The 24,462-nt window shown below is 47.0% G+C and overlaps 1 protein-coding gene across 1 annotated transcript in view; it reads left to right on the top strand.

Annotated features, from left to right (window-relative positions):
• Positions 1-24,462, top strand: part of GALNT10 (polypeptide N-acetylgalactosaminyltransferase 10) — a 225,346-nt gene that overhangs the window by 175,536 nt on the left and 25,348 nt on the right. Inside the window, exons 5-7 of the mRNA XM_047092171.1 lie at positions 7,682-7,867; positions 11,951-12,134; positions 17,746-17,863. Of these exons, the coding sequence (XP_046948127.1) occupies positions 7,682-7,867; positions 11,951-12,134; positions 17,746-17,863 (488 nt within the window). The remainder of the gene's footprint in view (positions 1-7,681; positions 7,868-11,950; positions 12,135-17,745; positions 17,864-24,462) is intronic.

Below are 24,462 nucleotides of genomic sequence, written 5' to 3'. Positions count from 1 at the left end.
ACATCCAATGGAAAAAAGACAGTCTCTTTAACAAATGGTGCTGGGAGAACTGGACAGCAACATGCAGAAGGTTGAAACTAGACCACTTTCTCACACCATTCACAAAAATAAACTCAAAATGGATAAAGGACCTGAATGTGAGACAGGAAACCATCAAAACCCTAGAGGAGAAAGCAGGAAAAGACCTTTCCGACCTCAGCTGTAGCAATCTCTTACTTGACACATCCCCAAAGGCAAGGGAATTAAAAGCAAAAATGAATTACTGGGACCTTATGAAGATAAAAAGCTTATGCACAGCAAAGGAAACAACCAACAAAACTAAAAGGCAACCAACGGAATGGGAAAAGATATTTGCAAATGACATATTGGACAAAGGGCTAGCATCCAAAATCTATAAAGAGCTCACCAAACTCCACACCCGAAAAACAAATAACCCAGTGAAGAAATGGGCAGAAAACATGAATAGACACTTCTCTAAAGAAGACATCCAGATGGCCAACAGGCACATGAAAAGATGCTCAACATCGCTTCTCATCAGGGAAATACAAATCAAAACCACACTCAGATATCACCTCACGCCAGTCGGAGTGGCCAAAATGAACAAATCAGGAGATTATAGATGCTGGTGAGGATGTAGAGAAACGGGAACCCTCTTGCACTGTTGGTGGGAATGCAAACTGGTGCAGCCACTCTGGAAAACAGTGTGGAGGTTCCTCAGAAAATTAAAAATAGACCTACCCTATGACCCAGCAATAGCACTGCTAGGAATTTACCCAAGGGATACAGGTGTACTGATGCATAGGGGCACTTGTACCCCAATGTTTATAGCAGCACTTTCAACAATAGCCAAATTATGGAAAGAGCCTAAATGTCCATCAACTGATGAATGGATAAAGAAATTGTGGTTTATATACATAATGGAGTACTACGTGGCAATGAGAAAGAACGAAATATGGCCCTTTGTAGCAACGTGGATGAAACTAGAGAGTGTGATGCTAAGTGAAATAAGCCATGCAGAGAAAGACAGATACCATATGTTTTCACTCTTATGTGGATCCTGAGAAACTTAACAGAAACCCATGGGGGAGGGGAAGGGGGAAAAAAAAAGAGGTTAGAGTGGGAGAGAGCCAAAGCATAAGAGACTCTTAAAAAACTGAGAACAAACTGAGGGTTGATGGGGTGTGGGAGGGAGGGGAGGGTGGGTGATGGGTATTGAGGAGGGCACCTTTTGGGATGAGCACTGGGTGTTGTATGGAAACCAATTTGACAATAAATTTCATATATTGAAAAAGAAAAAAAGAGGCAGAGTATCATTAAACTAAAGGCTTTTCACTCAAAAAAAAAAAAAAATCTAATTTGTCTGACATAAGCATGGCTACTCCAGTGTTCCATCCCCTCACTTTCAATCAGGTGTCTTTAGGTCTAAAATGAGTCTCCTATGCAGCATATAGATGGGTCTTGTTTTTTTAATCCATTCTTATACCCTGTGTCTTTTGACTGGAACATGTAGACCATTTACATTCAGAGTGATTACTGAAAGGTACTAATTTAGTGTTATTGTGTTACCTATAAAATTGATATTTCTGGTGATGTTCTGTGTTCCTTTCTAGTCTTTATTGCTTTTGGTGTTTTTCCCCCCACTCTAAGAGTCCCTTCTAATATTTTTTGCAGGGCTGGCTTAGTGTCACAAACTCCTTTAGTTTTTGTTTGCTGGGAAACATTTTATCTCTCCTTCTATTCTCAATGACAGCCTTGCTGGATAAAGTATTCTTGGTTGTATATTTCTCCCATTGAGCACATTGAATATATCCTGCCATTCCCTTCTAGCCTGCCAAGTTTCTGTGGATAGGTCTGCTGCAAACCTGATCTGTCTTCCCTTGTAGGTTAAGGACTTTTTTTTCCCTTGCTGCTTTCAGGATTCTTTCCTTGTCTGTGTATTTTGTGAATTTGACTATGATATGTCTAGGTCATATAGCCAGCTTTTGTTGAATTTCATGGGACTTCTTTGTGCTTCTTGGATTTAAATGTCTGTATCCTTCCCCAGATAGGAAAGTTTTCAGCTGTAATTTGCTAAAATAAACCTTCTGCCCCTTTTTCTCTTTCTTCATCTTCTGGGACTCCTGTGATACAAATATTATTGCTCTAAGAAGTTGCTGAGTTCTCTAAGTCTACCTTCATGATTCATTACCTTTCTTTCCCTCTTCTTTTCAACTTCATTATTTTTCATAGTTTTATCTTCTGTATCACAGATTCTCTCCTCTGCTTTGTTCATCTTCATTGTTATGGCATCCATTTGGGTTTACATCTTGATTATAGTTTTTTTAATTTCAGCCTGACTAGTTTTTAGTTCTTTAATCTAAAAGAACTAAAAGTTCTTTTAAGGGATTCTCTAGTGCCTTCTATGCATTTCTCAAGCCCAGATAGTATCCTTATAATTGTTGTTTGAAATTCAAGTTCAGAGATCTTACTTCTATCTGTATATCTGTATTGATTAAATCCCTGGCTATTGCTTCTACTTCCTGTTCTTTTTTTTTAATGTTTATTTATTTGAGAGAGAGAGAGAGCGCATGCAAGTGGGGGAGGGGCAGAGAAGGAGAGGGAGACACAGAATTCAAAGTAGGCTCCAGGCTCCCAGCTGTCAGCACAGAGCCTGATGCGGGGCTCAAACCCATGAGCTGTGAGATCATGACCTGAGCCGAAGTCAGTCACTTAACTGACTGAGCCACCCACATGCTCCAACTTCCTGTTCTTTCTTTTGGGATGAGTTCTTCCATCTTGTCATTTTGTCCAGAGAAGAAGAAGAAACAAACTCTAGATCTATGTGCTTTGATCTGCTTGTTAAAAGAAGCTTCCACAAAGTAGTCGTTTTTCTACTTGTAGACTTGTGGTTTTGTTCTCTCAGCCCTCAGATTGATTTCTTGGGTGTTTAGAATGATTTGATATTTATCTAGCTGTATTTGAGGGATGAGGCAAACTTAGAGCCCCCCTACTCTTGCACCATCTTAACTCCTCTCCCTGGGGAATGTATAGCAAATGGCATCTCAGGCTTTTAATTTGAGTCACATCTTTTCATATGCTTGTTGGCTATTTGTATATCAATTCTTTTGTGAAATGTATTTTTGTAAAAATGTTTCATAGCTTTTTGCCTAGTTTTAAGTTGGTCATCTGTTTATTATTGACTTTGGTGGAATCCATTACATATTCTTGATACAAGTCCTTTGTCAGATTCATGTATTGTGAATATTTTCTCCCAGACTGTTGCCTGCCTTGTCATTTTCTTACTGATGTCTTTGATGTGTTGTGATGAGCAAAGTTTGAAGAGCAAGTTCTTAATCAAGTCCAATTTACCAGTCTTCCCTTTTATGGGTTAGTGCTTTTTATGTCTTAAGAGATCTTTTCCTACCCCAAGTTTACAACAATATTCTCCTATGTTTCTTCAAGAAACCTTATAACTTTAGCCTTTATATTTAAACCTGCTATCCATCTAAAATTATTTGTTGTGTATGGTAGGAGGTAGAGGTTGAGGTTCATCTTTTTTCATGTGTTTATCCAGTTATGCTAGCTGTTTTATTTTTTCAAGTTTTTTATTTCCATTCCAGTATAGTTAACATACAGTGTTATGGTAATTTTAGGTGCACAACATAGCCATTCAGCAATTCTGTACATTACTCAGTGATCATCATCATAAGTGTGCTCTTTATGTTAATGCTTATTTATTTATTTTGAGAGACAGAGCAGGACAGAGAGAAAGAGGGAGAGAGAGAGAATCCCAAGCAGCCTCTGTACTATCAGCATAAAGCCCAACAGGGGCTCAAACCCACTAACCATGAGATTGTGACCCAAGCTGAAATCAAGAGTTGGACGCTTAACAAACTAAGCCACCCAGGTGCCCCCAATGTTCTCTTGATCCCCATCACCTATTTCACCCATCTCCTCACCACCTCCCCTCTGGTCATCTGTTTGTTCTTTATAGTTAAATCTGTTTCTTGGTTTGTCTTTCTTTTTTCCCTTTGCTCATTTGTTTTGTTGCACATTTTAAAAATTCTCTTATATTCTCATTGAATTTGCCTTGGTGCCCTTGTCAAAAACCAGTCAGTCAATGACATATATATAGGTATACCTCTGGCTCCTCTATTCTGTTCTATTGGTTATGTTTATTCCTTGCCAGTATTACATTGTTTTGATTATTCTGACTTTGTAATAAGTTTTGAAATCAGTGAGTCCTCCAACTTTATTCTTTTTTAAGATTGTTTTTGTTTTCACAGTTTAGGTTCTTTGAAAGTTGTCAATTTCAAAACCTGCTGTGATTTCATTGGGATTATGTTGAATCTATAGATGAATTTGAGGAGAATTGATTCTTTAACAATATGGAGTCTTCAAGTCTATATGTATGATTTATCTCTCCATTTATTTGGGTCTTTAGCTATATGAAGCTATTATAAATGGTATTTTTATTGTACTTTCCAATTGTTCTTTGCCAGGATATAGAAATACATTTTTTTCCATTTAACAACCTTATTCAGGTATAATTTGCATAACACAAAAATCACCCATTTTAAATCTGCAGTTCAGTTCTTAGGTCAGTTTATACAGTTTTAAAATGATCACTATAATACAGTGTTAGAATATTTCCATCACTCCAGGAAGTTCCCTTGTGCCTGTTTGTAATCAGTCCCCACTCCCAACCTAGCTCTAGACTACTGCTGACTTCCTTTCTGTCCCTGTAATTTTGTCTTTCTAGAAATTTCATATAAATAGAACCATATAATATCTAGTCTTAGGTGTCTGACTTCTTTAACACAGAATACTCTTTTTAAGGTTCATCCATATTGTCTTAATCGCTCTTTCCTTTTTTATTGTGGAATAATAAAATCCATTGTGTGGATATACTACGTTCTGTTCACTCATTCATCAATTGATGGATATTTCTATGGTTTTCAATATGGGGATATTTTGAATATTGCTGCTATGAACACTAGTACGCACATTTTGGGGTGGATGTGTGTTTTCATTTCTCTTGGGTGTACACCTAGGAATGGAATTACTGGGTAATATGGTAACTGTGCTTAACTGAGGAACTGCCAGACTGTTTTCCAAAGTGGCTGCACCATTTTACATTTCCACCAACAGTATATAGAGATTCTTATCCTCCACATCCTTGTCAACACTTATTATCTGAGTTGTGCATTATAGCCATCCTAGTGGATGTGAAGTAGTATCTCACTGTGGTGTTGATTTGCATTTCCCTGGTAACTAAGGATGTTGAACATCCTTTTATGTGTTTATCGGCCATTTGTATATCACCTTTGGAGAAGTGCCTATTCAGATCTTTTACCCATTTTTTTTTAATTGGGGTAAAATTCACATAACATAAAAATTAACCATGTTAAAGTATACAATTCACTGGCATTTAGTACATTCACAATGTTGTGCAACCATCACTTGGTTCCAAAATGTTTTATCACTCCAAAAGGAAACACCATACCCATTGAGTTGTCACTCCCCATCTCTCTCTACCCCAGTCTCTGGTAATCACTAATTTGTTTGTTGGCTCTATAAATTTACCTATTCTGGAATTTCATATGAGTAGAATGATACAATATGTGACCTTTTGTGGCTGGCATCCTTTATTTGGTGTAATGTTTTGAGGTTCATCTGCATGGTACCATGTATCAGTACTTCATTCCTTTTTATGGTTGAGTGATATTCCATTGTATGAATATATTTCATAGTTGTTTATCCATTCATGAGGTGATGGAAGCTTGAGTTATTTCCAATCTTTGGCTGTTGTGAGTAGTATTGCTGTAAATGTTCATGTGTAAGTAATCAAAAGATTTTTAGCTATCCTGGATCTGTTGATCTCTTCCATAAATTTTAGGATCAGCTTGTCAATTGTCAATTTTTGCAAAGATCAGCTGTGATTTTGATCTCACTGAATCTGTAGATCAACATAGGAGGTATTGCCATCTTAACAATATTAAGTCATCCAGTCCATGAACACAGACTGTCTTTCCATTTATTTTAGTCTTTAATATTTTTCAACAGTGTTTTTGCAGTTTCAAAGTATACAGATTTTACTTCTTTTGTTAAATTGCAAATTGTATGCTTACTATTTTAAATTGAATTTTCCAATTTTTTTTTTATCTGCCAGTACTTAGAAATACAACTAATTTTTAAATCAACATTTAAACCGGTATCCTGAAATCTTGCTAGCTTCTTTGTAGATTTCTTAGGATTTTTCTATGTAAATAATCATGTCATCTACAGGTAAAGATACTGTTACCTTTTTCTTCCCAATCTTTATGCCTTTATTTCTTTATCTTGCCAGTTGCACTGGCTAGGAGTTCTAGTACAATGCTGAATGGAAGTGATGAGAGAGAATACAGCCTTTATCCTGATCATCGGATAAAAGCATTCGCTATTTCATCATTAAGTGTGGTATAAACGTTAGGACTTTTTTTTGTAGCCATACTAGATTTTTCATAAAGTGCTCTAACCCTGATTAAACTAAAGAGACACCAGTGTTAAGGCTGGTACTTTTTTAGTAAAAAGAGATAATTTTTGAGATTTGTTCAGAACGACTTTACCAGGCACAGGATAGAAACCCAACCCACATTAGCATAAGCAAGAAGAGGAATTTGTTTCGTGTGTAGTAAGAACATTTAGGAGTCTATCTGCTTTAGGCACAGAGGGATCTGGGGAATCAAAATGCCATCAGAATAATTTCCATCTCTGGATTATTTTTACATGTTTACTTCAATGTCAGCAGAACTGCCCCTCCCCCAACTCTTATCACCTCATTTGCCAAAGATGTCACCAGCAGCTCCAGATTTATGGCCAGCCAACTTAGCAACTCTAATGAGAAGAAAGGGCCTGGTTTTTCAGTAGTTCTGAAAAAAAAAAAAAATACTTCTCAGGATTCATTATTTGGATCAACTCGGGTCACATGGCCATTCCTGAACCAATCACTGTAGGCAAGGAAATGGAATGCCCTGATTGGTCAGGCCCATCCTACCTGCTCCTCCCCCTTGGATCCAGGGGTGGGTGAGCCCCACCAAAGTATAATGGATGGAAAATGGGAGGGGCAGTTTCACCAAGAAAAATCAGAGTGCTGATTCCAGAAAATGAGGGAAGAGGTATCAGCCAAGCATAAACCACCACTGCCCACACTCTCACGCAGATGATCTCTGTGTGTTCCAGGTCTGGCACTATCCCTGGACTTCTTTGAGCTTCGGAGTCCCCATTTACAGCATGCAGGTGGTGATCCCTGTCCTCGTTGGCCATATCTGAAAGGTCCCATGAGGCATTGTATGGGAAAGCTGTGTCTAAACTATAAAGTACAGGGGCGCCTGGGTGGCTCAGTCGATTGAGCGTCCGACTTTGGCTCAGGTCATGATCTCACAGCTCATGGGTTCGAGCCCCACATCAGGCTCTGTGCTGACAGCTCAGAGGCTGGAGCCTGCTTCAGATTCTGTGTCTCCCTCTCTTCTCTGCCCCTCCTCCACTCATGCTCTGTCTCTCTCTCTCTCTGTCAAAAATAAATAGACATTTAAAAAAATTTTTTTAATAAAAAAATAAACTATAAAATATGGTGCACACGTAAGGGAGCAGTCACAAGAGTGATTACTGAGCAGCTGTTCTAACCCATCTGTCCATCTGTCTTCTTCTGTCTCTCTCACAGAGCACTTGAAGAAGCCACTTGAAGACTATATGGCCCTCTTCCCCAGTGTGAGAATTCTTCGAACCAAGAAGCGGGAAGGGCTGATAAGGACCCGGATGCTGGGGGCCTCTGCAGCAACTGGGGATGTCATCACATTCTTAGACTCACACTGTGAAGCCAATGTCAACTGGCTCCCCCCCTTGCTCGGTAAGAGACCCTCCCAAGGCAAGGTGGGCCCCAGCCTTCTGCAGGGATCATCCACAAGGGTTCTCTTGACTGCTTGAGATGCTGCCATCCAGTGCCAGGTGCCACAAGGAATTCAGGAATGCTCACAGAGACCTTAAAAATCCATTCGAGTCCTGTCCCTTCATTTTACAGAGAAGGAAGCTGAGAGGGGAAGTGACTTACCCAAAGTCCTACAGCACACTACAGTCTAGTTACATGATTGCCTCTCCCAGATTAGTTCAAGTTTTATTGGAAAGCAAGTCAAGGCTGTCTGCTGTAGGAGCCACATTGTGGAGGGACATTATCCTAGCAACTTAGAATAGTTAACATTCAGTGCCCTGCTACTGAGCCAGGGAAGTGATAAGCATTATCTCCAGTCCTCACAAAACCATGCCAGGTCAAAAGTGTCCCCATTTCATAGTAGAAGAAGCTGAGGTTTGGAGATACTGAGTGACTCAATATTGTTCCCTTGGGTCATAAGTGTCAAAGTTACCATCTCTCTGGCCCCAAATTTTGTCCATGGTCAGAAATCCCACTGCCTCCCTAAATTCATTTCCTCTCTGGAGAGTTTCCAGCAGCTATCAGGAAAGGGCTGTGGACGGGGCAGCATGATCCAGAAGTCATCCATCATAGCCATGTGGACAGAAGGGAGACAAGAGGATTGGATGCTGGGCAGTGAGGTGCCTCAAAGCTTGTTGAAGAAGCAGGTCTGAATTCTGCGGAGTTCAGATTTGTGGAAGGTGATGAGCTGGTGCTAACAGGTGGATATCAAAGAGGAAATGTCCTACTGAGACTGGGAATCAGGTGAGGGACAGGCCAGAGACAGATTGGAGAAGCGTTATCAATCCAGGGAGAAATTAAAACTCACAAATGAATGGGGATGCTCACCATAACAGAAAGCTCAGGAAGCAAAGGAGACTGAAGTTCAGGGCCAACTTGAGCCTGTGTCAGAATCACCTGGAAGACTCACTAACACAGAGTGCTGGACCCCACCCCAGAGTTTCTGATTGGAGAGGTCTGGGGTAGGGTCTGAGAAGCTGCATTTCTAACCAACTTCCAGGTGGTGCCAGCACTGCTGGTCCGAGGACCACACTTGGACGAGCACTGGTTAGACCATCAGGCAGAGGTGAGAACAGAAAGCAAAACCCACACGGTTGAATGGGCTAATCCAGCCAATTTGTTTTCTAACGCAGATCAGCATGGAACTTCAGTATTAGATGATACGCTTCTGATCCCAAGGGTCCAGGATCCCACTGGGTTAGGAAAAGGATATAACCCAGATTTTCTGGTAAACTCCGTATTTAATTAAACCAAGAGGTCTCTGCATCTGCCTCTCATTACTGAAAGAGAAAAAGAAAAAGAGAAAGAAAAAAGTCTCACCATAAATCACCTAATTTATAGTGCTGAAGGAACAACTCATTTGTTGGGTCATTCAGTGACTCGAAGTGGAGGGCCACAAAGCTGAGCTGGGAGTCTAAATAGCCCTTAACTCTGTTTCTATGGAAATATATGAGGGTAATTTTCATAATCTGCAGAATACATGGAGGAAACATTCTCCCTCTTTTTATTTTTTCTTTTTCCAATAGAAATGTGAACCAATGGTGTAGATGCAAAAGTCTGTCCCTGTTAATATGAGCAGCCAACAGAGCGCATCAGGGCTTTGTCTCAAAACCATTAACACCTCCATGCACAGCTCTCTCTGCCTTCTGTGCAGATGAGGCATTCCTGAGCCAGAGAGAAGGATTCAGCCCCGCAAAGGAAAGCCACTGTTTATCCTCATTTCTGTCATCATCATCATCATCATCATCATCATCATCATGGCTCTGCTAGTCCCTTGGCTTTTTAGGCCACAGCCACTTTTGAATTTGACAGTTATATGGGAATGTAGACAGGCCAGGCCTTATTATCCACGTAGAACAAATGAGAAAACTAAAGAGCAAAGAGAATGAGGAAGATGCTCAGCTTCTGAGCTTCTTTCGGCAATCCTGGTCACAGCAATGTCCGCGGAGCACTAATGGGATGTGTGAATGTGCGAGAGTCTGAGCTAAGCATCTTGGCCCCACCTTCCCCCTCGGTCTTCGCAGGAACCCCATGAGACAGGTGCTGTCGTCCTCCATTTTGTCGGCAGGGAAGCGAGGTTTCAGAGGCATCAGATAACCTTTGTCAAGGTTATACTGCTTGTAGGTGACCTGTAGGGTTGGGACCTGGGCATTCTGTCCCCAAGTGAGCGCAGCACCCTGGAATGCTGCCTCTCTGATGCTAAGCCTTGACCCCTCACACCTCCCGCTCTCAGCCAGCCTGCAGCAGAGCCACAGCCCAGAGCCTCTCCAGAAGTGAAATCCCCTGCATGGGCATGAATAATTGTAATTAGGAAGGGAGGCCCCTCTCTAGATCTTTCCCTGGAGAAGTTTCTTCGACTTCATTAGAACCCCTAGGGAGCCTGTTCACAAGGCAGACCCAAGCTCTGCCCCCACAGGTTCTGATTCGGTGCACCTGGGGCAAGAGCAGCCCTGGCAGTTTTTTAAACACACCATGGGTACATCGGGCACTGGTAGCCCAGAGGGCACACTGCCGAAAGCAGCACTTCTCAGACTTTTTAAATTTTTTTTTTTCAACGTTTATTTATTTTTGGGACAGAGAGAGACAGAGCATGAACGGGAGAGGGGCAGAGAGAGAGGGAGACACAGAATCGGAAACAGGCTCCAGGCTCTGAGCCATCAGCCCAGAGCCTGACGCAGGGCTCGAACTCACGGACCGCGAGATCGTGACCTGGCTGAAGTCGGACGCTTAACCGACTGCGCCACCCAGGCGCCCCCAGACTTTTAAACCAATGTGCCACAGTTAGAAATACATTGGACATCTCAATCCAGGACACAGATACACACCCATGCAATATAACAGAAACCTGTTTCCTGAAAAAGTACTTTTTCTTATCAGGTGGAATGCACCCTGACATTCAATATTCTTTCCTGGTTCATTATACACATGCACATGCACACACACAAACACACACACACTCGATCAATTTAATGACCCATCTATGGATTGTTGTCTTGCAGTTTAGGAAAGGGCAAGAATGCTGCTTTCTCTCCTGGAAGAAAAAAGTACTTGATGAAGCCCAAGCCCCAGGCAGATGCCAGCCTACACTGGCCCTACCAGACTCCACATTCCCACCCTTGAACTTGACTGCTGGCCCAAGCAGCCAGGCACCCCAGCATAGCCCACTGGCCCCTTTATCACTGGCACCCCCAAGCTGCAGCCACGGCTTCTTGGCAGAAGGAACATCGAAGAACAGAACAAACCAAAGCTTAAAATTCTGGTTGGTAGTTTGGGCAGAGTGCGTTGTATAGAATCAGCTTCTCCCTGGCTTAACGGGGACCGTAAAAAGCCATCTGGCTAGGGACTGCCCTTGCCATCTTGAATCACCTAGCCTGTAGCATTCCTGCAGGGCAGAGGTTTGCCAGGCTTTGCTTGTACATCAGTCAGGAGGAGTTCGTGGGATAGTACCTGCCCTCCTCAGTAGTTCTGGCTGTTGGAAAAAGCGAGCTAAATTCTCTCGCAAGGAGGACCACTTGTTCACTGACCATAGCTGAGAAGTTTTGAGGAGCTGGCGTGCCTGGCTACTTCGGCCACGAGTCAAGCTTAGGACCCAGAATGCAGAGCCTGACAGGGCCAGAACAGGAGCCCTCCCAGAAGGAAATTAATCTCTCTCTGCAATGGCGCTGACCATTACAGGCGACCGTGCTGGATACCTCGAACTGTCATCATATCCCGTCCTCCTACCAGCCTGTGGTGCTCAACCTCTTCTCCCCATTTCACAGAGGAGAACACTGGGGCTCAGAGACATTGTTTATGTAGCTCGCAGGTAGCAGGACTGGGACGGGAGCCCTGGTCCATCTTTCTTAAAGCCTGCCCTCTCCCTTGCTCTTGGGATTCTCAAACTCAAGCATTCGGAGAAGTCACTCAGGGAACACGTTAAGAATGCGAGTAAGCTGCAGAGCAGGGTCGTGAACCTAGCTGCTGCCCTGTCCTGCGTCCGTAATGGGCATCTCTTGGCTTCTTCAGACCGCATCGCCCGGAACCGCAAGACCATTGTGTGCCCGATGATTGACGTGATCGACCACGATGACTTTCGGTACGAAACGCAGGCGGGCGATGCCATGCGGGGCGCCTTTGACTGGGAGATGTACTATAAGCGGATACCGATTCCTCCAGAACTTCAGAAAGCTGACCCAAGCGACCCATTTGAGTAAGTACAAGTGACCTGGGCAGGTCCCAGTGGCTGACCTAGTGACCCCTCACCAACACACCCTACTCGGGACCGCCACCTCCCCCTAAAAGTCCGCTGCAGGGGAATCAGGGCAAACATCCCCAACCGGAAGCACAGCTCCTCCCAGGCTGTCTCAGAGCCTCAGCTCAAGGACCTCCCAGCTGGCCACCTCTGTGTGGTGTTCCTGCCAGCTGGGGGTGAACAGAGTTGCTCACTCCCTCAAGCCTAGCACCCCGTGGTCAGCAAGAACCAGCATCACCACCACCACCCCTTGCTGAACACTTTCTAAATGCCAGGCACAGTGCTGAGCATATCACATGCTGATCCTTTTTAATCCCCAACAACCATACGTAGTAAAAATTATTATCCATATTTTCCAAGTGAGGACACCAAGGCTCCAGGAGGTTAAGCACCTTTTCCAAGTCTCACAGCTATGAAGCAGTAAAGGCTGGGTGCACCTGCAGGTCTGTCTGCCCCTAGAGACAGCTGTCCCATCATTCAGCTAGGCCCTCTTGGAAGTGTTAGGAAATGGCAGCTTGTCCCACGGTAGCAGTTTAGGGGTCAATGTGTGGAGTGGACCCGTAACATCCTAGAATGTGAAAGCTGGGGGGACCTACAGGTAATGGACTCCAGTCCCTTGCAAATGGGGAGACTGCGGCTCCAGGACAAGAGGGGCCTCACTTATACAGTGAGTCAGTGCCAGGCCAGAATTAGAGCCCGTGTCTCTCTGGGGCTCTTCCTGTGCTGCCCTGTGAGCCACTCTGGCTCCCTTCCTAGAGATGTGGAAAGACCTTTGGGTACAAAGCCAAAGTCCAGTCTTCTGCTGTATTATTTTCCCAATTATGAATTACCCAAAATTTACTGGCTTATTAAAACAACACAGATTTATTCTCTTAAAGTTCTGGAGGTCAGAAGTGTGAAAAGGAGTCTAACTGAGCTAAATGCATGGTGTAGGCAGGTTCTAGGGAAGAGTCGGTTTGCTTGCCCTTTCCAGCTTCTAGAGGCTGCCCACATTCTTTGGCTCGTGGCTCCTTTCTCCATCTTCAAAAAAATATTTTTAATGATCGTTTTTTTGAGAGAGAGAGAGAGAGACAGAGCTGAGTGGGAGAGGGGCAGAGAGAGGCAGACACAGAATCCAAAGCAGGCTCCAGGCTCTGAGCTGTCAGCACAGAACCCGACACAGGGCTCGAACTTAGGAACCGCAAGATCATGACCTGAGCCAAAGTGGGACGTTAAACCCACTGAGACACCCAGGTGTCCCACCTTCTCCGTCTCCAAAGCCAGTAACCTAACATGTCCAAGTCTCCCCCTCCTTCCTTCCGCCATCACTCCCCCTCCTTCTCCCACCCCCCCTCACCCAACTATCTCTCTGCAGCACCTGCTTTCATCATCACATCTCCTTCTCTAACTCTGACCCTCCTGCCTCATTCTTTCACATATGAGGACCCCTGTGATTACATTGGGCCCCCCAGGACAGTCTCCCCATCTCAGATCCTTCACTTAAATTCTATTTGCAACGTCCCTTTGCTGTGTAAGGTGACATATCCCCAGGTTCCAGGAATTAGGCATTGGCTTCTTTGGGAGGCCATTATGCACACCTGCCTAACCACAGTTTAGCCTCAGTGAACTCCAGCTTCCCTGCGCCTCACACTCCCCACCTGAGAAAGGGGTCTTTTGGCAGCTCGGCCATCGTCATGGGCACAGGGCACACCGCGGTTCCTGAGGAGAGCCTCTGATGCTGTGGGCCCAAGGGAGGGCTCAGAGAGGCGAAGAGGCCCCGCTTGTTCAGGGAAATAAAAGGTGGCTGGGCAAAGGGAGTCGCGTGAGCTGAGGGCAGAGGGCATGGGTGGAGCCCCGTGCCGCTTGAGCAGGTCAGACGTCCGTGTTCTTCCCCTGACCTCTGGTCTCCTGAACATGGCCAACCACTACTGTCAGAACCCAAGACGACATCATGCAGTTAGCACCCTCCGTACGCTCGAGGCCCCAGTTGCCCCGAGTTCTTGGAGAGTAATACCAACAAAAGGAGTAGCCAACATCTGAGCTGAGCCGGCAGAGCAGTCCCAGCCGACATGACCGCACACAACCCTCACAACAGAGCCCCAGGGTGTAATTGGAATCCTCCACCCTTGACTGGCACAGACCCTGTGGCTCAGGGAGGACATGAGACTTGCCCGAGGTGACACACAGCAGAGGCTGAGGTCGGAATGGGGTACTCCAGAGAACAGAATTTTCAGGGTAACCAGAACCCCCTGTGGTTTGAACCAGTACCATAAGCTTAGTCGTGGGCCCTATGTGGATGGGTCTCGGCACGTTCATCTTCCTCATTGCAGGATGAGGAGAGGGTAAGGCCAGGTCCTGTGGCTGCTTATTAGCAGAGGCCCCAGTAGTTCCCCCCCGCCCCCCACCCTGTCCCCCCAGGGCCGCAGTCGTCTCACTTGGATATTGAAGGGGTTGGGCCTGCCCTGCAGCAGTGGCTCTCAACCCTGGCTGCACATTGGCATCACCTGGGGAGCTTGTGAAAACAAACAAAACCCACCAGGCCACCTGCCACCCAAGACCAGTCACACCAGAGTCTGGGATGGGATCAAGGCATCAATATTCTTTAAAGCTCCCAGGCGATGCGAACTGTGTGGTCACAGTTGAGACCCACTGGTCTAGATGCTTCCCGAGGGACCCTCCATCCTTTGTATCTTCCAATTCTTTCCAAAAGTATCTTTTCTGTATTGTATTTGGACAAAACCCAGGAGAGAGGCCACTAGAAAAATCCTGGTCATTTCCTGCACACCGCTCTACGGTGCCCGCAAGTAACAATCCGCAGGCCCAGGGCGACAATGATGTTTGAAGGACACGGGCTTGGGGAGCCGACCCTGGTTGGAACCACAGCTCATCCACTTAGTAACCGCATGCCCTTGAGCAGAGTATGTCGCTCTTCTGAATTCCAGAGTTCTCCGTCTGAAAAGGGGCTTAATAGAGCTTTGTGAGAGCTGGAGATGATGTCGGTAAAGTGAGTGGTAGACACTAGACCTCAGAACCGTTGTTGTTGTTCTTGCTGAACATGGGCAGGAAATAGATGGGGCTGGAGGAGAGGCCTCCCTCTGGAGGCCAGCATCCAGCATCCAAAATGCCTTAAGGCTGATATTCTCCCTGCTCCACCTCGGCTCCTAGGTCCTTGCCCCGGGCTCCCGCCCAGGCTGGTTTCCGCATGCAGAGTCTTGGGTTTGATTTCCCACGAAGCCCTGGCTCAGAAACGCTCCCTGCCTCTCCAGGCAGTGTATGGCTCCAGCCAAAAAACCCAAACCCCACCATCTTCAGAAGACAAAGGAAAGTTGATATTAGACACCGTATGTTTCATAGTACTGGGTACTTTCAGAACTATAACAGCAATGTGAACTAGGAAATGTAGCTACATGTTCATTGTGTAGATGGGGGGACAGGCTTTGAGATGTTAAATGAGCACCGTCCAGTAGAAAATCAGGGGAGCCACAAAAATACTTTTAAATTTCCTGGTGGCCACATAAAAAAAGGTAAAGAGAAGCAGGTAAGATTCATTTTTGTAATATACTCTGTTTAACCCAGTATATCTGAAATAGTCTCACTTTAACATGTAACCAACACTTGGAAATTATTTTTTTGAGATTTTATGTGTACGTAATCTCTACACCCAGCGTGGGGCTCAAACTCTCAACCCCGAGACCAAGAGCCGCAGGCCCCACGACTGAGCCAGCCAGGCATCCCTGAAATGGTTAATGAGACCTATTATTTTTTTCACAGTAAGTGTTGGAAATCAGTGTGTCCCTTACACTTCCGGCACAACTCAATTCAGAGTAGTCCCATTCCGGGTGTTCAGTAGCCGCATGTGGCCCGTGGTCGCTGCAGCGGGCGATACGGGGTTCAGTGGTTAAACACTTCATCTCACATCCCACCAAAGGTAAAGGAGAGTGGAGTGACAGTTTCCCCATCCCTGTTCCCCTGTCCTTTTCACTCATCACCTGCCTCTCCATGGCTCCTCCCTGATAGGAGACAGAGTTTTGTGGCCCTGAGGGTGTGAGCTCTGGCATAGATTAGAGATTCGAATCCTGCTTAGTAGCTGTGAAGCCTGGAGCAAGTTACCTCCCGGTCTGTGCTCTGGTTTCTACACGTGTCAATGGGATAATAAGGATGAGGCCCACCTCATGAGGTCAATTCAAGGAGCAGTCATTTTATTAAATCATCAGTTCAGTCAACCACCTGCCACATTCAAGCCCTCAGTGGATATTCAAGGGGATCTTTTAAAGGAGTCCCTGCCATGCTGTCAAGGCTCATCTGCTACATGAAGCGTGGGAGGCATGTGGGTCAGCTAAGTTCTTCTTAAATCAGCCCAATTCCCATGAACCTGCAGTTCCCAAGGCCAGGAGGTGGCATGGAGTTCACTGCTGGAATGTTCCTTGGTTTGAGGGTCTGGAGTCTTCCAGTGGAGCCGGACAAGGACGCAGTCACTCTGCGAGATTGTCACTCAGCGAGTACCAGCGGCCCCTCAGGTGCCAGCCCCGTGTGAGGCACCAGGGGGACCCAGGCAGGCTGCAGCATGCCAGCCCTGCCCTTGGCCTGGCATGATGCCGTGCTGACTTGTTACCCGTGGCACTGCCCCGTTTATCATCTCTGTGCCCTTGCTCCTGTGGTTTTCCCCTCCAGGGTACCTTCCTCTCCCCTCATTGCCCACTTGTCCAAACAAAACCCACCTCAAATGCCACCACCCCGAGCACCCCTCCCTGACTCTTGCCCCAGCCTCTCTCCTCACTCCCAAAACCTGGTGGCAGACACTCGCTCTTTCCATGTTCCTTTAGTGCCGTCTGCACCTCCCAGAGGCCCTTGGTACCTCCCATCCATCTTCTGGGTCCTTCTGTCCTGAGAGGCAGCTGCCCGGCCACACTAGCATCCCCCAAAGTCCCAGGCCAGCTCTGATTTACCTGCACATTCTTCCAGCATCTACGGCTCAGCTGGCGCTCAGTGGGTAATGAGACAGTGAATGTGCAGAGTTCGTCTTAGCCCAGTTTACCTGAAAGAGCAGAAGCTGTGTCTTCCTCTGCAAACTCTCAGCAGAACTCCTGTCCAGTGCTGGGCAGCCTGAGGGCGACTCATCCAAGGAGGCTGTTTGAAAACACGCATTCCTAGACTCCACCGCCCAGGGATAGCTTCCTAGGTCTGGGGTAGGGCCCAGACAGCTGCGTGTTTTGTCATCTAAGAGATTCTACTGCGCAGACAGGCCCAGAGGGACCCGATTCAGACCATTTAACCCGGGGGAGCACTGGAGAGGCATAGACCATGCCGCTGCAAGGCGCACGTTACTGTGATTTCCTCTCACAAGTGACCGTGGAAAGGAGCTCTGGATCCGTTTGGTTAAAATGCAGTATTTAAGAAGGGAAGTCATGGCCGAGAAAGAAGACAGCCCAGGCCCTCCCTTGGAGGGGCGTTGGGTTCCCTGCTAGACACATAGGCTGTGCCCTTGGGGCAGTGTGCAGTACCTTCCCCGGGGGAATAGCAGTGTCAGCTTGCACTCGGAGCCTGCCGCCGGGACGTTTTGTCCTCACACCACACTCTTCTTCCCTGACAGGTCTCCCGTGATGGCCGGTGGACTGTTCGCTGTGGATCGGAAATGGTTCTGGGAGTTGGGTGGGTACGACCCAGGCCTGGAGATCTGGGGAGGGGAGCAGTATGAAATCTCATTCAAGGTGAGCCGGCTCTTCGGAAGCCCCCTTCTTTGCCACACCCCCTTGGCTTTCTGAGCCTGGAAAGACTCTGGATGCTCAGGGTTCAGCAGCCCCTGCTCCTCAGGTGACAAGTCAGAGGCCATGGGCCACTCCTTCTTGCATGTGTATAGTGGAGGTGGGGTGTCTCCTTAGGCTGCTAAGCTCTGACTGCCATTTACCTTAACGTCGTCCCCTTCTTAGGATGGCAGTGTTGGAATAAGACAGGTCTTGCTTCCAGTAAAGGTGGTGTCTCCCAGTGAGGTGTCCAGCAAACCAGCAGGGGGGAAGAGAAGCCGGGGTAAGTGGGACACACAGGCCTGGAGGGATGCTGTGCTTTGGGGATGGCCCGTGGCCTCGCAGATTCCCAGTTAGCCTTAGTGGGTTGTGGCCATCCCTCTCAAGTGTGCTTTCTCTGTATCCACCACTGCTGGAGTTGGCCGTAGAGACCAGTGGTCAGGAGCTCAACCTGTGGAGTCAGAAAAGTGTGGGTTCAAATCTCAGTTCCACCACTCAGGAGCTGTGTGATTTGGGGCAAGTTTAGATTAGCTTTCTCTCCTCGTCTGAAATGACAGAATAATAATACTACCTATCTTCCAGAGCTATTGCAAAGAGCAAACGAGATAATATCTTAGAAGTGTTTAACATGCAACCCGGGGACACAGCCAGCAATTAAAAATGGGTAGAAACTATTCAAGATCCAGTGAGTAAATATTTACTCTATCAGACCAGCCCATGTGCTGTAGAAGCTTGCTGACAATGGTAGGTGAGGACATGGTGGTTACTAGTTAGCCACCCACCCTTCTGGGGCCACTTCCTCCCCTTCATTTGTGGGATTCCATATTGGTCTCAGGTGACGAACAGAGGCTCGGTCCCTCTGAGGGGAGGCTTAGCTTGTCCCGTGCCCCCTTACGTCTGGCCAGGGTCTGCGTCTGCATCCCCAGGGCCCCTGGAAGGGCACACCCCCAGCCTGCGAGGGATGGCCAGCAGCACCACTACTGGGCCGAGCCCTGTGAATACACAACCCTGATGCCCCCCGAATCGGGCATCAACTTTTTAGGCGGGACACCGTGATTGAGACTTCGGTGCTGGGGTCAGATCCCGGCCCTGCCACTTCCAACAGACTGTGTGATCTCAGACAAGGAAGGCTCACCTCACTGAGCCTCGGTTTGTGCTGCCACAAAATCTGCTTAATGATACTTGAATCTTCACGGGGTTGTTCAGAGGATTAAATGCGACCATGACAGTTGGGTGCTTCCTAACAACGTCCCAAAGATTATGTTCGTTATCGACATCATTGCCATCACCATGTACACCTCTGGTTGAGCAGTTTAGAACTAGGGAACATAAATTCTTGAGTAGCAAGAAAAGAACTCAAGAACGACCAAAACATCGTTTGGGTTTGAAGGGCGGTCTGTGTCTGTTTTACTTCCAGAGTTCTGAAGTTGTCTCCCCGAAGGGGACCAGCCCCTAACCTAACCAACACTCGCATCCAGGGTTGGTGTTCAAAGTATTTAATGGCGATGGCGGCCCAGGCACCAACCAGTCAGAGCGGATACCAGCTGGACACAAGTTTGTGTCAGCTCTGGTCCACAACAGCTGAATTTCAGCCCTGCTCGGAGCTGACGGGACCCTATGCCAAGCCCTTCACACGTGTTGGCCTTTTTAATCCTCTCAGCAACCCTAGCAGAGCGGTGTCATCATTATACCCATTTCACAGGAAGACACGAGGGGCTCAGCCCAAGGCCCCACTCAGGTGGAAATAGCAGAACCAGGACCTGACCGCAGGGGGGCCTGACTGCAAAGCCTGCATTGTGACCTGCCACGTTTCCTGGGCCTCTTTAGGGACAGGAGAGAACACTAGAGAGGGAAACTAGCCTGAGAAGTTGGCAGTGGTCTTTCCCCCCTTTCTTCTGTTTTTGCCTCCTCCTGGGCTCGTTCTTAATTTACTGGGATATTCTACAGCCTCTCAGTGAAGTGAATTAATGACCATCTAAGTGAGAAGTAGCAAATAGATTTCCTCTCCCAGCCATCTCTGATCTGCTCTGGGATAGGGGCGACCCAGCACGGTGTTGATATGTATTCCGAAGCTGCATCCAAGCTGATCAGAACGAGGGTGGTGACTGATGAGTGATGTCTGCCATGGGTGCAGGTCTGGCAGGTGATGGCACAGATGTCATTGGGTATCCGTAGCCCAGTGCAGTCTAGCTTTCCAAATGTTGCATCCTTATGGGTATGGTGCAATCACACACAAGGAATCAAAGGACTTTTAACTTCACAGTTTGTCAATACAGCCATCGAGCAAACTTGATTTATCAAGTTCTCTGCCAAGTGTGCCCAGAAATGGGCACACCTGTGTTCTGAGTGCTCACCAGAATGTCAACTTCGATAGGGTAGGATTGTTTGTGTGTTTCACTCACTGCTGTGTCCCAGGTACCGAAAGGATTGCCTGACATTGAGGAGGCACTGAATAAATAGGTGTTTGTGACACACTCAGAGCAGGTAGATCACTGGCCAGAAACCAGCCTCCATGGTCAAGAAGTCCCCCTTCAGAAACACCCTCTGTGGAGAATAGTGAATGGAGAAAGAGTTGCACAAAGGAATTCCCAAACCCAAAATGATTTCATTCTGTGTGTTTCAAAGACCTATCTAATGATGCTCATCAGGCAATTACAGCAGAACAAATGGCATTTTTCTCCACACAGTTTATTTACAAAAGACTTGGTAATGAAGCCATATTGGAAATCTCTCGTCCGGGAGGGGGGGTGGCGGCTGGCTCCTGTTTCTATTTGATCCAATTAATGTCCTTCACTCTCGAGGGGAAAGGGCTCTGCGTAATGAGGAGGCTCCCAGGTCTGGAAGGGAGACTTTCCTCCCTCAGTTTTCTCTGTCCTGGCTTTGAGAACATGGTCCCAGAGCCCGTGGCGGTCCATCTGCCTGTGCATTGTCTCCCAAGCCCCTGTGGAAAGCCTGCCACAGTGCAGAGGAGACAGGCAAGCCCATTCATCCGCCAGAGACGCCTCCCTGAAATGTGGGTGTTCATTTCAGCCAGAGCGGAGCATTTTCAAAGGGCCATATTCCCTCCGCTTAATCTCTGCTAAGACCCCTTTCTTCCTGGTGATGGACAAAAGAGACTGGTCTGAAAGGCCTGAGTGCATTTTCAGAAATTAAGATAAATTGATATGTGGCATCAGGACTGATGAATTAATAATTTGGCTCCAATTCCAGACTAGGCCATCTATCCTGATGGGAAAACCCTAGAAAAGGTATTCTAAGGCTCTGAAGTTTCTGGAAGAGTCATTGATCCCCCCACCCCACCCCGACACACTCTCTCAGCCAGGAGACATATTGTCTCCAAAAGGCACAGTCACACCATGGAAGTTCTCCTGTTTGGCGGTTAGAATCTTCCCAGTTCTGGTGGCAGGTTAAATCTTTAACTCCAGAGCCTGCCTGTACCTGCCTCTGTGAGCTGACCCCTGCTCATTTCTCCACCCTCCATCCTCTTACCGCATTGCATTAGTCTGCACTCTTGGTTACGGATGACCCTAGTCATCTGATTGAAGGCAAAAATCAGAATCAGTTGGCTCACACAGTTGAAATTCCAGGGCAGACCCTCCAGGCCTGGCTGGATCCAGAGACTAACCCATCTCATCCAGTCTCCGTCTCTCTCAGTCCCTTGGCACAACTTTCATCTCGGTTGGCTTCCTGTTCAGGTCAGGCTTTCTCTCTGTGGGCCCAGCATCCCACTGGAAAGAGAGTTTATCTTTCCCATCCTTCCTGTAGAAGTCCCCAAGGTGATTCTCACTGGCCTGCTGGTTCCTTGCCCATCCCTGAGCCATGTTCTGATTGGTCAGCTGCAGTCACATGTCCATCCTGGAGACCGGAAAGTGGAGATGAGCTGGTTCCCCAAACGAAAGCCCAGTCATTGTTTCTAGAAGGGGAATGAATATGGGGCAGGGCAGACCACAGACGTCCACACAGATGTGTCCGCACAGCCATATGGAGCTGCTCACAAGCCCCAGGCTCGTGCGTCCGGTCATCTTTGGAAGCAGGCACTGTTCACTCTTCTGGAAATGCCTTTCCTTAGTCTGAGAGGCCCCCACTTGGCCTTACCTGAGCTGTCTGTGCTAACGAGGCTCCACCCCAACGTTACTCCTGGCTTAGCTCTGAATTCCTCATGTTAATTGTGACCCAACGGGTGACCTGTCTTACCCACTGGCCTCTGAGTTCCCTGGAGGCCATTTCTATACCCAGTGTGTGGCCCACAGTAGGTGTTTTAAATAACTGTTAGTGGCATCAATTTGTATCTGATAAAACTTCCTTTGCCCCGCTCTTCCTAGATTTACCTCAATACCTTTTGGTAGTGGTGGTGTTGTGGGAAGGGTACTCGGTGAGAAGGCAGGGCACTGGCTTCTCATCTTGGCTTTCCATCCATCTGTTCATCCATCTGGGGATCCTGGACCAATCGCTTGACCTCTTTGGCCCTCACATCCCAGACAGTGCTGATACAGCTTTCCTACCTGCCCTGTGAGAGAGGATCGGATACGATGCTGTGGGGAAAGTCCCTTGACTTACACAGGTGCAAGCGTGGTTTGGATTAGAGGTGATGGCAGTAGAACGAGCCAGGAACTGGACTGCATAGTGTCCTTAGGAGGCCAGGGTTAGGACATCTTCATCTCTGAGATCCAGGAGACAGGATGCTTCCACCGGACAGTACGGATGAGCTGGCATGAGAAAGGTGTGGGCTTTGCAGTGGTATAAGTGGATACCTCTTGTTAATAGCAATTTGGCTAAATCTGTTATGTACCAAAGCAAGCACATTCTTTCACCCAAAATTCCACACCCAGGAGTTTATCCAAGGGAGACAACTGCAAAGATGAGCAGAGATTTGGGTAGAAGTTATTTGTTGAGGCCTTACTTACAATGGGGGAAGATTGACAGGACCCAAATGTACATCCTTAGGGAATAAATAAAAGCACATCTAAACAATGGAATATGATATTAAAAGACCAGATGCCTCCAAAGTTAAGTTTAAACAGAAATGAAAAATAGTATCAGGGTGCCTGGTGACTCGGTTGAGCATGTCTTGATTTCGGCTCAGGTCACGATCTCAGGGTTCGTGGGCTCAAGCCCCATGTCAGGCTCTATGCCTGCTTGGGATTCTCTCTCTCCGTCTCTGACCCTCCACTGCTCATGCTCTGTCTCTATCTCTCAAAATTAAAAAAAAGAAATGAGGGGCGCCTGGGTGGCGCAGTCGGTTAAGCGTCCGACTTCAGCCAGGTCACGATCTCGCGGTCCGCGAGTTCGAGCCCCGCGTCGGGCTCTGGGCTGATGGCTCAGAGCCTGGAGCCTGTTTCCGATTCTGTGTCTCCCTCTCTCTCTGCCCCTCCCCCATTCATGCTCTGTCTCTCTCTGTCCCAAAAATAAATTAACGTTGAAAAAAAAAAAAAATTAAAAAAAAAAAATAAAATAAAAAAAAGAAATGAAAAATAGTATATATATAATATGATCCCATGTTTGGTGTTTAAATATATGATGAAGGCAAACCAGCAAACAAAAACCCTGAGAGTATCCTTCTAGCAGCTGGTGTTTGCTGGTCACTCACACCAGTAATGTGTGAGGCTCTGTGCATGGCACTCTACATGCATGGTCATTTAATTTTCATGAGACACCCGAGGCGGTGCTCTCACTTTCTCCGTGTTGTAGATGAGGAAACTGAGGCTTGGGTTAAGTCACTTCCACAAACTCACACGGCTGAAGCGGGGATTTCAGACTGAGCCTGTGCTCTGACCCAGCACGCCATGAAAGCGTCCTGTTCCTTGTGGTGTCGGGGGGGGGGGGGCAGGAGGGCTCCAGGGTGCAGCTGTCCCCTTCTACTATTTCTATAACAATGAATATGTTCATCATAAGTACATATCACTTCTATAAAGAAAGAAAGAAGTTTTTTTTTTTAAACTAAGAAGGAAAAATGGTTTTTCAGCCCTTGCAGCATCCCCCGCCCCACCATATACATCCCAGTGCTGTGTTTGGGCCATTTGCAAGTTCAGGCATGAGAGTCCACCACCACCACCCCCCGCCAAGGGAGGCCTCCAGAGAAGGGAGTGACAGCGAGGACACCCCAGGGAAGGACGGAGCGTAGCTCTGCAGGGTGGGCCTGAGGAGGCAGTGGCTCCTCCCTGAGGGTCCCATGGGGCAGGTCCATGTGAGCGAGGGAGTCCTGAAATACCACATCAGGGGACAGTCTTGTTCCACGAGGAAACCCATCCCAGCAGAGGCAGGAGGTATCAGGGCCCCTGGGTTTGCTTTGTTTGACGTAGCTGTCAAAGCCCAACCCAGTCTCAGGCTGCAGCTTTGGGGCAGATTTTAAATGAGAAAACTCTCAGGCTTTCCTTCTGTAAAACTCATGGCGTTGTCAGGAGGAGTAAGTGAAATAGTGTGAAAAGAAGGCAGGAGCACACCAGAAACTGGGTACAGGTGATGTTATGGCCTGATGCCCTTAATGGTTCCGTGACTGGACCAGGGTCCCTCGGCTAGAAGGTGGCAGTGCCGGAGCTAAATCCCAGATGTCCTGACTCTAAACTCAT

Source organism: Lynx rufus, unplaced genomic scaffold (assembly GCF_022079265.1).
Source record: "Lynx rufus isolate CCGP_SWC_20201006 ecotype Redwood Valley unplaced genomic scaffold, mLynRuf1.p SCAF_1, whole genome shotgun sequence".
NCBI lineage: Eukaryota > Metazoa > Chordata > Mammalia > Carnivora > Felidae > Lynx > Lynx rufus.
This window is presented reverse-complemented; position numbering and strand designations above follow the sequence as displayed.